The 16,166-nt window shown below is 39.6% G+C and overlaps 1 protein-coding gene and 1 non-coding gene across 3 annotated transcripts in view; both read right to left on the bottom strand.

The window, feature by feature from the left end:
* GADL1 (glutamate decarboxylase like 1) overlaps positions 1–16,166 on the bottom strand; it is a 161,713-nt gene that overhangs the window by 57,717 nt on the left and 87,830 nt on the right. For both annotated transcript variants that reach the window (XM_034993301.1, XM_034993292.1), the window contains exons 13-14: positions 10,482–10,533; positions 916–1,005 (exon numbers count right to left, since the gene is read on the bottom strand). In XM_034993301.1, the coding sequence (XP_034849192.1) occupies positions 916–1,005; positions 10,482–10,533 (142 nt within the window). The remainder of the gene's footprint in view (positions 1–915; positions 1,006–10,481; positions 10,534–16,166) is intronic.
* On the bottom strand, positions 3,504–3,610 carry LOC118007160. Its single transcript, XR_004678294.1, has one exon. It is a non-coding gene; the product is annotated as a U6 spliceosomal RNA (small nuclear RNA).

Below are 16,166 nucleotides of genomic sequence, written 5' to 3'. Positions count from 1 at the left end.
TTTGCAAGTCAGAGCTTGTACTAACCAGGGCCATGGAGGTAGCTGAGCTTGAGAGGGAAGACGCTAGGGGTAGAGCATGACCCAACTCTGATGGTTCTGACTCATTGTGAATTCCCACTCTCCATGTCATGGCCACACAAACCCCAGGGCAAACTCCCGCTGGGTTGCTTCAATATCCATGATGTCCACGCAGCAGGGGCATGGGAGCAAATGGTGTTGGCTCATGAGACTTCACAGTTCTTGGAAATCTGGTTTAGAGGCAGGGATTTAGCTGGCAGGACCATGCTAGGAGAGGTGCAGGGAAGACACAAGGAGTCCCTAGAGCCTGGGGCTTCTCCTCACTTGGGACTGTTAGCCCTCACCAGCCGTGTGTGAAGAGACTTTCAAGCCCATTTGGTTCTATGATCAGTTGAAACCCACTGCTGGCATCTCTTTTCTTGTTTTTATCTGCCCCTGGGCAGAAGATGCTTTTGTTGGTGGAAAGCACAGAAGGGCTCACACTCACAAAGGGTACCGGATTTAGACTTTTAACGTTATCTCCAAGTGAGGTGATGCAAGCAGTCCCAGACACACACTGGTGGAGTTGAAAAAAAGAAGCCATTCATCATGGAACTTTAACCTTGTGTCCTCTCATCAGATCAGACTTTCTGAAGTACACTGGGAATGAGAACATCTACTGCATCCTATAGCTATCTTGCAAACAGCACCATTATTTGGAATTCATATGTGGATCAAGTAAGTTACGTTGTTTAAACGTAAACAGTGTTGGCAATGGTTTGGCCTTTCAATACACTAGGAACCGCTTCTCTCGATCTTTGAGAGGTCTTACAAGTACAGAATTATTCATAGGATCAATAGGCAATGGGAACAGTATTATTTCATCAAAATGAAAAACGCAGTTTACTTATTACTTACCAAATTAAGTTTTGCCCAGAATTCAGGTCCTTCTTCCATCTCTCTAAGGCTCGGTGGAATGTACCAAAAGCAAATATTGGCATATTCAGGCTGAGGATTAAAAAAAAAATTGAGAGGTGTTTTGTTAACCTACGATTAATCTTAGAATGTAATTAAGCTCTTAGCTGCTTTCTTTAGGAGTTGTCACATGTGTATTACGTTGATAACAAATCAGAACCTGATAGAGTTAGACATTCATTCTCCTATCAATAACAGCCGATTGGGAAATTTTCTTCTCAATTGGGTGCACCTAGAAGGTGCTCTTTCCTCCAGATAAGGGATGAACACAAGATTGGGAATAAACAAAATAAAGTTTGAAGCTGCCTCAACCAAGCTCTGACCATTAGTTAGCACCTGATACACATATGTCCAGAGATGCCCTCGTTCCTCTCTCGTCAACCCTGATCCGTAACTTATTTCCTACACCACCATATCTTTCCAATAATTCCCTGCCACTTAAGGTAGCCAAAGGTGTCTTCCATTACCAGCTATACCTGACAAATGGAAAATCCCCGTTATCTGTGAGTTGATAACACACACCATACTGTGCTCTTGGCCAGGCTATGGTGCTGAAAGTCCAACCCGAGGGTTATAGGCAACATTCCTTAAGGCAAGAGCAGTATACCAGACTTAACCAGCACTGCGATGACCCCAGCCAATACTGTTTTGGGAAAAAGAACATCACCTCGACTCTTGGTTGTCACGTCTCAGCAGCAGTCTCAAGTATTGGTAAGGTTGTGAATCAGCTAGGGCGCTTGTTCAAAACAGATTCTCAGACCCTGTGCTCAGAATGCCCAGAGTCTGATATAGTCTGCCATAGAAAAGGCTGGAGAACTGGCATTTTATGAAGCATCTCAGGTGATTCTGAAATAAGTAGTGCATGGTGTACTTTTGAAAAACTCTGATCTAAAGTGGCCAGAGCCCAATCATCATCTCCAGTAATCTGTTTTGGTTAAACATGGGATAAACCTTCCAGAACAGGCTTTAGTCTAGCTATTGTCACAGAGACAAAATTTTCTCCACTACACACTTGTCATAGACAATCACAGGACTTGTATTCAGTGACCAGGTGACTTGGGAAATTATGATGGGGGCTTACAAATTAGATACACAGGAGAGAGAAGTTATTTAGGGAAGATTATAGGTCATGCCTATCCACTCAGTAGCTTCCTCATTTGATTCTTAGCAGTGACAGTATTTGAAATAAATTCCATTTTTCCACACAAACACAGTTTGTAGGTAATAACCAATGTTATAATAGTTCTCAGGAGCCATCAGAATTATACTCCAGTATCACTATAAATTTTCCAAGTATTTCAGAAAGATGAAACAGCTATCATCTTATATCTTAAAATCAAGACCAGTACTATATAGAGTTCTGATTCTAGTGGATTTTAAATCACAAGTGAATGCCCAGAAACATTCCCAGCTCAATAAGATAAGTCCTTTAACCTTTGAAATTTGGAATGAGCTTATTGGATTTGACAAAAAAAAAAAAGAAAAAAAAGAAAAGAAAAAGAGCCAAAAATCTTCAAAATACAGAGTAGTTCAAAATGGAGTACTATTTAATTCAACTCAATTTCTGCAAACATTTATCATGAGACTACAATAGTCTATATACAAATTCACACAATTTATACTTGGATTTCTGATATAATTGATTTGGTTTCTCTAGGAAAGAAATGTACTGGCCTTCGAAATTCTTTACTCATTTAATGTGAATAAATCTTTTCAAAAAAGTAACTATGGTTGATTAGAAAGTAGAAGAAAAATATAGTTATTATCTGTCATTGGGTTTTAGGGATTCATGTCTTTATATCAATAATGATTTTCTTCCAGATACCATTTATGTTAGTTATCAATTTACTGTCGCTCCACTCAAATCCACACTTTGTATCCTATCAAAATGGAAGTGGACTCTATCAATATTTCTCCTTGCCATCTGGTCCAATCTTAGACTTTATCAGCAGAGGGTGCTGGAGGGACACCGAGAAGGAAGAGGTATCTCTTCCAGGTTCTGGTGTGCTAACCTCATGGATCTCCTCCAGTGTGTGTGGCTTTTTCAGCAGCACTGTTTCCCAGCCACAAGTGGACCCCCTGTAGCTTCCCCCAGGGCCACCCCCTCAGATGGCTTCACAGCAGACTGATAGGTGCCCTAAATGGCTTTTTCTAGCACACTGCCCTCAAGTGGTGCCAGCAAGGCACCTTGCTTCAGATGGCTTTTCTGGCCACCCTGTGTGTAGCTTGAGTGCGTTTCAAGATGCATCTCTGAAAATGACTTCCTCTAGCATTCCGGAAGGTGGATTCCTGGCAAAACCCAGTAGCGGGACGTCTCCGTGAATTCTCTGCCATCCACTGAGCCACACTGTGCCCTCTCCAACTACGACCGGATCTCAGCCCTGGGAGGGAGTGCCCTCTTCCCCCGGTGCTCTATCCCAGTTCTAGGAGTGGTGGCCGTTTTCTACATCTGCTATTTCTGTATTTTTTAGGATTCTCTTTTTCCCTTATGAGGCAATCCCCTGTTAATAATAATTCTTCTTTTTTTTTTTTTAAATATGAAATGCCTTACAAATTTGTGTGTTATCCTTGCACAGGGGTGATGCTAATTGTCTCTGTATCATTCCAATTTCAGTATATGTGCTGCTGAAGCAAGCACAATAATTCTTTATACTGCACTTTCCCCACTTCAAATTACTGTGCAGTTTTTGTCTTCTTATTCAACCCTGACCAGTACATTACTAATACATACTCATTACTTTTCATTTGCATGGCAACATCATAAATCATTTTGCAGTAGTTTTTACCTGCTACTGTATCTGCTCTGTATTTCATAAGTTAGGACCTAGACCTTTTAAATCACCTTTTAAATTTGTTTTCTTTAGTTTCTGTTTTGATATTTTTGAAGTGACATATCTATGATTCCTTTTGCCCAGTCTCTTTGAGAATGGTGTGGCTTCAGGTCTGTGGCATTTGAAAACTGGTGAAGTCCTTTTGTTTTTTTGTTTTTTAGGATTTTATTTATTTGACACAGAGAGAGAGAGCACAAGCAGGGGGAGCAGCAGAGGGAGAGGGAGAAGCAGGCTTCCCACTGAGCAGGGAGCCCAATGAAGGGTTCCATCCCAGGACCCTGGGATCATGACCTGAGCCACCCAGGCACCCCAGTGCAGTCCTTTTGACACGTCATCTGATTGGAGGAAATTTGATCTCCCATTTGGTAGAATACCTTTACTGTCATTATTTCCAAAATTATTTGGATATTTGGAAAAAATATCCCTTTGAATATTCACAAGGAACATATTTGAGTTTTCCCTGTCTCTTTGCCTGTGTAGCTTGCATTTGATACAGGGACTTTCTTCAAGAAACTTCAAAGCACTAATGAGTATTTTCAGAGTAGAACTGCTCACATGCCATTTCATTCCCCCTGTATAGGAAAGCCTGACCTCTCGGGTGTCTTAGGAACACTTTAGGTCTATGTACTCTAAATCACAAAATTGAGAAGGTATAAGAAGAAATCCAAGTGTCTAGAGAAGACAAATGATAGTGAAGGGTACAAAAACACCTGTAGCCATGAAAGCATTGTCACCATCTTTAAAAATTCATGGAAAAGTACAGATGTGTCACTAGAGAAAAGATGGACACATTCTATCCTGGTTTTCAAAGAGAAAAAAAAAACAGATATAGTCTAAGAAATAAAGCAGGTAACTTTGATGTCAATTCCAGGAGGTATTATTGAGCAAACAATATGAGACCCCTTGGGGAAATACATCAAAGGTCACCAAGATGTAGCTGGCATTCTCTAAAACCGAGTCACATTAAAAGAAATTCATCTCCTTTGCTTACAACATCCTTAGATCACAAAAAATAATAATAATAAAAGACAAAGCTAGCACTAGGCATTTTAATAAGTAGAAATGCAGAATCTGTCAGGTAGAGTGAAATAATCATGTAAGTATAGAATGGAGAAAGGGGGCTTGGTGGATTTTAACTGACTTCAAGCTTTTCGATTTTAAATATCTGATTAGACTACTAAAAAATTTCAAAGGCAGCGTGAGTAGCACAAAAAGCCTGGGTTTTGCAGTCACATGGATGTGGTTTGTATCCCAAGTTCACCAGGTTTTTGCTTGGACAAGTGTCGAATACTTTAATCTTCAGCTTCCTAATCTATGAAACGGAGACCATATTGTCTACCCCACAGAGGTGGTTTGATGAGCAGAGATTATTTCCAATATTTACCACTGTATCTGGCATACAGCAGGCTCTCTATTAGCGCAGTGACTATTATCTGGAGCTACTTTGGTAGAAAGAGATGTCCTTTTCAAGTGGATGAATAGCCCCATTAAAATCTGTACTAGGTGAGACACATCACTATTTTTGCATACAGTATTTGGGGGGGAATGTTAAAGAATTATAGCCTACCATAGAAAGGTAACTGAAATGTTCAATTCAATAAGCAGGATTTTCTGTGTTCTAGATACTGGACCAGACATTACGATTAGAAAAATGGCTTACACTGTATGCTTATCTCTGGGAACTCGGCAACTAGTAATGGAAATAGGTATAGGCAATTAACTGCAATGGAATGAGAATTACAAAAGAAGGATTTTCTCATAATACAAGAAACATTTCTGGCAACAGGAACAGTGCATGTGTAAAAGCCCGTATATTCAGGGGCATGGCAAGAACTTGGAATGAATAGAGGACAAGGTGAACTGAAAAGAAGAGAAGATGGACATGGGAATGAGAGTCACTTCACGAAGGGCTTCCTCATCTGCCGTGCTTGGGAGTCTGGGCTTGATTCTAGAGGCAATGTGGAATCATGGGAGAGTTTCCATCTAGGGAGCAGATTTCATTTTAGAAAGGCCACAGTGTGGCTGCCGTGGGGAGATGCACTGGAGAGGCGTCTGAGACTGGAAGGGGATGAGTTACAAGACAGGGCAAACCTGGGAAGGGGATGAGTTACAAGACAGGGCAAACCTGAGGAGTGATAGGAGCCTGAACTGAGGCAGTGGCTTCAGGAGTGGAGGAAAGTGCCCAAGATACATTTAAGAGAAGGGGAAGGGAGATAGTGAAGACAACATCAAGATTTTTGTTTGGATCATAGTTCTAATGACCGAAAGAAGAATACGGAATTTGGGAAAAGAGAATGGCTACACTTCAGCTTTAGAAATGTTGAATTTGAGGGGCGTCCGGGTGGCACAGTTGGTTGAGTGTCCGAATCTTGGTTTCGGCTTAGGTCATGATCTCAGGGTCGTGAGATGGAGCCCCATGTCAGGCCGCCCTAAGCATGGAGTCTGTTTGAGATTCTCTCTCCCTCTGCCCTTCCCCCACCTCTAAAATAAATGATAAAAAGAAGAAAAAAATACTGAATTTGAGGTTCCTGTGGGAGTCTAACTGAAAATTTCAGGACATACCTATGTACAAAAGACTAGAGTTTAGGAGACAAGACAAGGATAGAGACATTAGTGAAGCCAATGATACCAAAGTTCTAGAAATGGATTAAACATTTCAGGGGGAGTATGTGGACACAATGAAGAACTAAAGGCAGAAGCGAGGAAAGTAATACTTAATGGGCTATGCAGATGAAGAGACCTCCTTCACATAGAGACTGAGAAGAAGTCACATGGAAAGGAGAAAAACTGGGCGAGAAATTCAAAGAAACCAAAACAGAAGAGCATTTCAAGAGGGAGGGAGTGGATAATGGTGTAAAATGCTATAGAAGTCCAACAAGATGAAGATTTAAGAATGTGCATTGGATTTTGCAATTAGAAGGGTGCTGTGATCTAATAAAACTAGATAAAAAGATAACTATAAATTGCAATATGCTTGATACATATGAATAGTAGGGGTCAATAAGTAATAGAATATGAATAATTAGAGCTCCGGGGAAGAGGACTAGGCTGTGAATTATCTGACACAGGAAGTGTTCAGGAAGAGGTTGACTTCCTGTTATGGTTACTGTCAAGAGAGGTTTCCTGCCTTGAGCAGGAAGGTGACTAGATGTCCTTGAAGATCCTTGATAACCTGGCAAGGCTATGAAACCTAAATAACTCTTCCTAATGTAGAACTCAGGAAGAGAAAACAAAAACTTGAATAATTAAGACTCTCCCGAGAGATCAAAATAAAATATGTGAATGACAGTATACAAATGAATATACCTCTAGGAAAACATCTGTTAGATCTTAGTTCCCACACAGAAAAACAAAGAGATGATATTCAGGGCCCTATGAATAATGCAGAATTCATTTGAAATGATAACTTTCAATCATCTTCAAGAAGATATGCATTATTTTTGCTCTTTTCAGGATAAGATACTCTGTTTTGTTGTGTTCATTTCCTGTTTTCAATATTCCACTTAACATTCTATCTGCTAAAAAGTGAATGAAAATATATATTCTTTATATATATAATATAAATAAAATTTTACATGTACAAAAATATAGAAATATGTGTATATATAATTATAGACTTTCATTTTTCCTAAACTGAAAGGCTCAGTTTCACAGACTATAATCAAATCTCTCTTAAGTATGCATTAGAGTTATATTTAATCAATCCAAAGTAAGCATTTGTTAACAAAAAGGATAAATGCCTTGACACTTACATATAAGATTCAAGGTCTAAATTTACATTATTTCTCCAAATGGAGCACAGAGAAGAGAGGCAAATGCAGATCACATACAAAAACTCTTGTAAGTAGGAATTCTGGAGTACCACTGAGAAAGCCACCTTCACTGCTTTGGGGCCATCTGGCTCCCATAGATAAAATATCCAGGGCAGAAGGCTGCCTAACGATGAAAACCCACCTTAACTTGCATAACAAGGATGTCAATGTTTGCAATTCCCTAAAGATGATGGTGCGAGTTTCCTCCCTTCACTTTTAAGCTTTTAGGAAGAATATATAAATAACTTCTAAAACAGTTCATCTTTCTTTCATCACTTTTTCTTTCAGCTCTATCAAAAGATTGCAGTTCCAAGGTGTACAGCACTTTCCATAAGCACCATGGCTCCCACAGCCAGAGAAATAAAGAAAGCAATTCAGACTTGTAAAAACAGAGGGAAACTCAACCTCAGGGAAATAAAGAAGGCAACTCAAACTCAAGAAAATTTAAAAAGTCACTCAGACTCAAACTCCAGGCAATCCTATAGCTGTTGTTTTACCCCTACATGCTGAAGCGTGCAGCTCTTAAAAATACACACGTTTTGGGAGCCTGGGTGCCTCAGTTGGTTAAGCTACTGCCTTCGGCTCAGGTCATGATCCTGGAGTCCCGGGATCGCATCCCGCATCGGGCTCCCTGTTCAGCAGGGAGTCTGCTTCTCCCTCTGACCCTCCCCCTCTCCTGCTCTCTGTCTCTCATTCTCTCTCAAATAAATAAATAATATCTTAAAAAAAAATACACACGTTTTCTTGGGTAGTCATAATGCCGTTGTCATACCTAACAAAATTATCAGTAATTCCCAACAGCCAGTTTCACTATAGAAATTTCCCAACTATTTCAAAACCTACTTTTTACAATTGCTCAAACTAGGATTCCAATAGCTCCATGTGTTGCATGTGGTTAGTGGGTCTCTTCTGTCTCTTTGAACCCAGAGTGATCATCACTCCCCCCTCCTTAATTTTTCTTCACACCACCTGTTGAAGAAACCAGGTCAGCTGTCCTGCAGAATGTCCTACACTCTAAATTCATCTTTTTGCTTCTTTGGGGTGTTACCAGAAAGTCACTTAAATATGGATTCTCTTGTTATCTTTGCAAGTTCCTTCATGTCCCTATTTTTCAGGAACTTTGGACTCTTTTGTAGATAGTGGTGGAAGGACCGTCATCATATCTCACCTGGGCCACAGCAACAGCATCCCAATTGGTTTAAATTACCCTTTCCTTGGCCTCCCTTTACCTCCTCCCACCCCATTCCTCTCTTCCCAGGCATCTTTAGCATGATCTTTTAAAATGGAATTCAGGGGGTGCCTGGGTGGCTCAGACAGTTAAGCATCCAACTCTTGAGTCTCAGGGTCCTGAGACCAAGCCCCGTGTTGGGCTCCACAGTGGGCATGGAACCTACATAAGATTCTCTCTCTGCCCCTTCTCTCACTCTCTCCCTCTTAAAAAAAAAATAAAATAAAGTTTAAAAGTAAATAAATAAATAAATAAATAAATAAATAAATAAATAAATAAAAGAAATTCAGACTCCTGTCTGCATAACATTTCTCCAATGATTACACATGGAATAAGAGCCAAAACCAGGACCTACCCGACTCCACCTGCTCTGGTCTTTGCCCACCTCTCCACCTGCATCACCACTTGCACCCCTGCCCCTTGCCTAATATATCTTCTTCTGGTTCCTCAAACACATAGAACTCTTTTCAGCTGGAAGCCCCATAGAACTCTTTTCAGCTGGAAGCCTTTGTAGTTGTTTATTGATCCTATCTAGGACGCCTTTCCCTCAGATATCCGCATGGCATGTTGTTTACCATCAATCAGGTCTCACCTCAAAGACAACCTCAGAGGGCCCTACCTGGACACCCCAAATGAAACAGGCCACCCCCCACCACCCACATCATCATTCCAGCATTCCACCCTTATTTTTATTATAGAACTTGCCACATCTGTAACTCTTTATTTGTATACTAGGTTCTCTCTCATGAACCTGCTTTATTGTTTTCTTAACACATCTCACTACCTGTTGTTTGCTAGGTATTAATTTGCTTCTTTACTGCCTGTCACTTGCCATTTGAGGATAAGCACCACCAGAGCAGGGAATTTCCCTGTCTTACACCTGAAGTGCCTAGAACTGTACCTGGCACATAGTAATTGCTCAATAAATCTTGCTGCATAAAAGAATGCCAAAAGTTAGCCAGATTGCTTATATATGAAAAGATTCCCAGGTTGTAATCTCTAGGTGATTTTTACATTAGGTTAAAAATTGCTATATAATATATGCTATAAGAAGATCTAAGAGAACATCCCACACTTCATATTTCTTAAAAACCAGAATTAAATAAGATTCTTCATAATTTCTAACCATATATTTTAGGGAAAAAAACCCAGTTTTTTTCCTCTATCTTTGCAACCATTTTGTGTCTTATACATAGCAAACAGTCCAACCACAAAATGACTTATTTTCCCATTGCTCCAAAGCTAATACGTTCTCCTTATTTTATAAAAAGAGAAAACTCTATGCATCATTGTACATTCACTTAATTAATTTTTCATATGCAGGCACCACTATTGCATAGTTGAATATTCACAGTACAATCATCATGCAATTTATATATTTATTCAGTATTATCCTTGGTAATTATTATTGAGCACTTTAATTTTCAATACTAAAAGGCAAGTGTGTTCTTTGCAAATCCAACAAAGGCAAAATACTCACTAATAGAGTAAATTAACATAATGGACTCCATGAATTAAGCTAATGACTTGTTTCTAAGTCTGCAACACAAAAACCAATGAAATATAACAGATTAGAAAATTGCCACCTTCATCACTGTTGACTGACAAAATCACGAGCACAATTCCATAATCACTTACTTCCAGCAATAACTTGAATCCTTCTCTTTTCTTGATTTCTTCTACGAGGTACCTAAAAATGAAAGACAAATAATATTTATAATTTGGCATCTAACAATTCCATGAACACGAGTGACACACAAAAACACCGTTATTTCAAAATGCAGAGACAGGATTAGAAATACAGGCTTAGAAATAAAGAAGGGCAGGGGAAAAGGGATAAACATGGATTTAGACAGATATCCCTGAACCTACTGCAGACCCCTGGGGCCCGAGTAAAAAGGTTCATCTTTTGGATGAGGTGACGTTTATCTCTCATATTAGCATCAGACTTTAACCCCAGTATGAAAACCACCTAGACTGGAGATACATCTCTGGCCATGTGGGTTTCACATTCATATTCTAGATGGGGATTTAGCACAGTTACTTAAATTACCTAGCTGGCTTTTGGTGTAGAGTCCTACCTGTAAGCTCATTTAAGATCAAGGAAGCTCAACATCGTTTTTTCCAAGGCCAGGACAGAGGGAAAAAGGACTGATCATTAGTATCATGTTAAAAGTAAGTGGGCTGCAGCCACTGACAGAATGTCTAAGAAGTCCTCTCCAATGTCAGGGAGAAAAGAACTATCATGCCATAAGCAAAGGGCACGGATACAGGAGATGCAGAATATGACCAAAAAAAGGTGAAAATGACTTTGAGAACATAGAGTAAATCAACATGGACACCTCTTCCCTGGGATCGGTTATTGTCTATATAAAAAGAGGAGCCTTTCGAAATAATTGTCCTTAAAAACTAGTGATTTGATCATGAGACTTGAAAAGTTCATAACCCTTGACCCAGTATCTCAGATTTGGGGGTAAAATGTAAGGAAGTGATCAGGGGCATTGACAAAAATGTACTTGCCATAATATTTATTGTGATTTTATATGTAACAGCAAAAGAAACAAACAAACAAAAAACATAACACCCAAGAATGAAGATTGGCTTTGAAAATTATGGTCCATTCATCATATGGAATTATGGTATAATTATCTGGAAGGGGCACCTAAGTGGCTCAGTTGGTTGAGCATCTGACTTTTGATTATAGCTTAGGTCATGATTTCAGGGTAGCAGGATCAAGCCCCGCGCCAGGCTCCACACTCAGCACAGAGTCTACTTGAGATCCCTCTCTCTGTGTCTCCCTCTACCCCTCCTCCCTCTAAAAAAGAAAATAAAAATAAATCTTTTTAAAAAAGCAATTATATGGAATATGATCATGTCACTAAACCACATATATTAAATTAATATTTAAAGACAATAAAAATGTTTCTTGGGCCTCAATTCCAAGAAAACTGAAATAACACAATCTGCTTTTCTAATCTCAAACATTGTTTCAAAAGAATTAAGTAAAACCATGCATATATGTAATTTTACCTAAATTTATGTGTACACATGTGTGCATGTATTTCACACAAAATAACCAGAAACAAGGTTAAAAATCCAGAAATTGGCAAATGGTAAAATAAAATGTATTATAGCAACACAACATAATATGACATAGCTATTAAAAAAAATGAATTACATCTACTTCAATTAAACCACAGGGATGCTCGTGATGTATTAGCAAGAGATGAAAGCAAGGTACTGAGAAATGTCAATAATACGATTTCTCTTTTTAAGAAATTATCAAAAAGAAAGCAGAAGTAATTCCTAACCCTATATCCATATATATATATATATATTTTTTCCCCCCCATGGAATAAAGAATGGAAGGGTACACAATAAATTGTTAGTGTTTACCGGGGGGAGGAACAAACAATGCAATGGGGTAGTTACTAATTCTCTTTTTATATTTCTTTGCAAAGTTTCATAGATGTGGTTACTTGTGTACTTTTTGAAAGGGAACTTAAAAAAGAAAAATGTAAAGCACAAACATAATAGACAGACAGATACAATCTCTATTGGTACAAGGAAAGCTTGTGAACCATACTTTTTTCAAGCTTCTCAGACACAAATGTATATAGGAAATCTGTGAACTCCAAAGCAATACTACATACACTTCATCCTGAGGAAGCCTACACTAATCCTGGACACCACGACGCTATGGAAAAGCTTTGCATCTCCAGAAGTCCTGGGACTGATTCTAGAAGATTCTAATTGCACAGCTCATCAACTTTGTGACTCTAGGCAAGTTCCTTAGCTTCCCCAGTCTGCCTCAGTTTCCTCCTGTCTGCAATGGAGATGTGGGACTAGGTGGGTAAAATCCTTCCCTAACAGATGATGACTGTAGGAAACTTACACGAAAGTCTCAATTTAAGCTATTTCTGTCAAACTGGCTAAAACTGCTCCCAAGAGAAAGGTGTCCTAAAACAGAGCTGGATCATTTCAGTTAAAACTCTGCTTTTTGCTAACCATGGGGACCTGGGCTTTGTGTCAGGGCCACTGTCCCCACTGCAGCCACTCTCAGAGCCCAGAGTGTTAACACTCCAACTGAGTTGAGAGTAGATGTGGTTTGGGTGAAGGGTTGCTATTACAACCATAATAAGAGGCTCACACGGGAGTCCCCCAACTATGCTCTATGCCAACTCATGTTCATAGGTCTCCCACATAAAAGAGCTCAATTGCCAAATAAATGTGAGCTATGCTAGGCATGCCAATTAGATTACTTTTGTCTACAATTAGAAGGGCACTTGGCTTAACTCATAAAGACATTTATTGAACTGGTCAGATGGTTCAATGCTGTCATCAAGAACCAGGCATTTTCTATCATTTCAAGATGTGTGCCATATTCCATGCATCACAGCCTTCCACGAGTGTCCAAGAAGGAGGAGAGGGGGCTGGAGCAAAAGCATTTCCTCTTCCTTTCTCTCTACTGAGGTAAGAATATTTTCCCCAGAAGCTTTCAAAGACTTCTTCCTCTATCTTCTTGACTGAGGCTGAGTCATATATTTACGCCTAAACTCACTACAGGCAGTGGAGATTGTCTGAGACCAATGTTCCCAGCTACACTATTGCCACCTAAATAAAATCAAGGTTCTCTTAGCAAGAAAAAGAGGGAGAATGGTTGTTGGCTGAACAATAAACAGTATCTGCATGTTAAAAATATTAAAAACAAAGTTAAAAAGGTTTCCATATTACAGGCCCCCTCAGGAACACTGTATCTCCGAGAGAGGAATAACAGAGTAGTTAGCCTTTCCAAACATATTTGACCATGGAAATGTTTTTTGGAAGAACATTCATTAAGATCTTCTGGAAGTCTATTATCCCACAGAGGGCAGTTTCAGAGATGCTAGTTGGGAGAAGTGCTTCTTCAATAGGGTATCTTCCCCTCTTCTTAAATAAAAGTTTAAGTGAAAGGAATTTTGGGGAAGGAATCCAAATAAGGTTTGAGTCACTTCTGCCTGCATTCATAGGGATGATTTTTTCCTCACAATTTTTCTTTTCAATACATGGAAGCCGACTAAAGATAAAATACATTTCAGGGAAAAAAAAAAAAAAAAACCCAACTCTTCTTATCTGATGCAAACCAGAAAAGGATGTACATTGAGTTTGGGGATATAATGCAGGAACCAGAAACCACTTCTACCAAAAGGCATCCAGGTAAATGGGTTCAAAAAATAACAATAGCTTATAAAACTCATCACTGTGCTTCCTGCTAGGCTTAGCAAAGAGAGAAGGGAGGGAAAAAAATTACACACTAGCAAGAATTTTCACCAATCCTACCGGGTAAAAAAAAAAAACCCATTGTATGAAGATTCTGGCTTGATTTTGAAGCAGACATTAATGATAGTCCTGCTCCCAAACACTTCTCTTTCCTTTGCTTACAAATATGCTTCCAACCCTGAGGACCTTCAATTCTCTTGTTTGTTAAATGATTATGTCTGATGTTTTTGCCTTTAACTTGCCCTTTTGCAGGACGTTCTTTGCTTTCTGGAAGCAGCCTTTCAGTCCCTTTCTCAGCTACTCCAGGGTCTCCCTTGGAACACTCTGGACCAACTTTCTCTCCCAGCCTCACCTCCTCATTTGAAATTGTTTTCTGATGCATGGAGCCTCCCAGAACTCCTGAGATGTTTCTCCATCTGTTTTCTGTATGCTCTGCATATATTAGAACATATTGCATGACTTGTGTGGTTCAGCACAGACACCTACATGCTACGGTCTCCTGCAATTGTGATTTTTGAAAAATTACCAATATAAAGAAAAACGAAAGCACTGACCCTTCTGTAGCCCTGTAGACTGCCCCCTCTCTCATCACCTAGAGAAATACACTAGCTCCGAAGTGCCATTGAGTATCTGCTCACCTTTTCCACGCTGAAAACAATAAATCCCCCAGTATTCATGCAAGTCAGTGAAATGAATGCCATCTGAGAGATTACAGAGATTGTGTGTCAAGGGACTAGATAAATGATACACTGGAGATCTAATGAAGTAGCCGAATGGGAATTCTTGAGCTGTTTGTTGTTGTTGAAAAGATTTACACACATGACTTTTCTCGGCTTGCTTTAAAAAATTACCTCTGACTGAATATCCATTTAACCCGAGGGCCATAGCGGAGGCCTAGAAGGTGCCCCCAGCAACAGGTAGCCCTGGGCATTGGGAAACATTTTCAACTTTCCTAGACAGATATCAGGGATACACAATCACCTGCCTGGTACCAGTGGTGGTGGTTTTAAATCCCAGCCCTCTGCATTTCAGTTACACTTCATAATCGTATGCTGCTTTAGGTTCCCGATGTCACTGGTTTTCAAACAACCCAAGGAGAAAGCAAGTTTTTAGTCATTAATATTTCTCCAGATAAGAGATCTCTTGGTGATTGGAATGACGAGGGTCAAATGGAAATTAGTAAAGGCCTTAGAGATCTTCCAGGCACTAATTTTTTCCCTTTTTCCTAGATTCTGACAACTCATTAAATAGGAATCTTTGTCTTCTAATGTCTGCTTTTGCTTTCCCAAGGGAAGAGAGAGCAAACTATCTGATCAGGGGGATGGCAGCCCATTGTTCCATCAAACTCCAGCCCTTCAATTTTAAGGTCAATATACAAATTTCAAACTAAGCTCAATTTAGACTCAAGAACATGGAAATATTATTTCTGTGGAGTCAGAGCAATCTTTCCTGCAATGTCAGGGGGGAAGAGTTACCCAGCCTTTCCAGTATTTGAGAGATCTTGACAGAGGGTCTAGGGAAATGGGTGTCTTGGCTGTCTCAGGCTGCTGGTAATCGGTGTGCAGCCCAAATACTAACACAACCCTCATTTGCAGCTTTACTTTGCTAATTCTTACCTACTGAAGGGAATTATACTCCTTGGAACAAAACAACATTAATTCTGAAATTATAGACATTATGCCAGCTAGAGCCTTCTGGACACAGATGAGAATCGTTTTTAAAGGCAGTGGCCTAGGGTCAGTGAGCTTGATGAGAAATGGAGTTTGAACTCTCAAGAGTCAGTGGTTTCTACTGATTACATTGGCTCACTTAAGCAATGGTGTTTCAGAGCGAATATGGACTGGCTAGTGAGAGCCCACTGTTAAATATTTAGGAATTTTGCAAATCACAACTGTTGACAGCTTGCAATTTTACACAATGGGAATATCTACACCGCGGGGATTGATAGGCATTACCAACTGGGGCTTTTGTTTCTTCCTCCTGAGAGCCAGTTTACTAGGACACTACTGTACATGGGCTCCAATAGAATAGATCCCAGCTCTAAGAAAAGGTTTCTCCTTTCCT

Source organism: Mirounga leonina, unplaced genomic scaffold (assembly GCF_011800145.1).
Source record: "Mirounga leonina isolate KUSES-001 unplaced genomic scaffold, KU_Mleo_1.0 Mir_115, whole genome shotgun sequence".
NCBI classification, from domain to species: domain Eukaryota; kingdom Metazoa; phylum Chordata; class Mammalia; order Carnivora; family Phocidae; genus Mirounga; species Mirounga leonina.
Note: the sequence above shows the minus strand (reverse complement) of the source record. Positions and strands in the feature narration are given on the sequence as shown.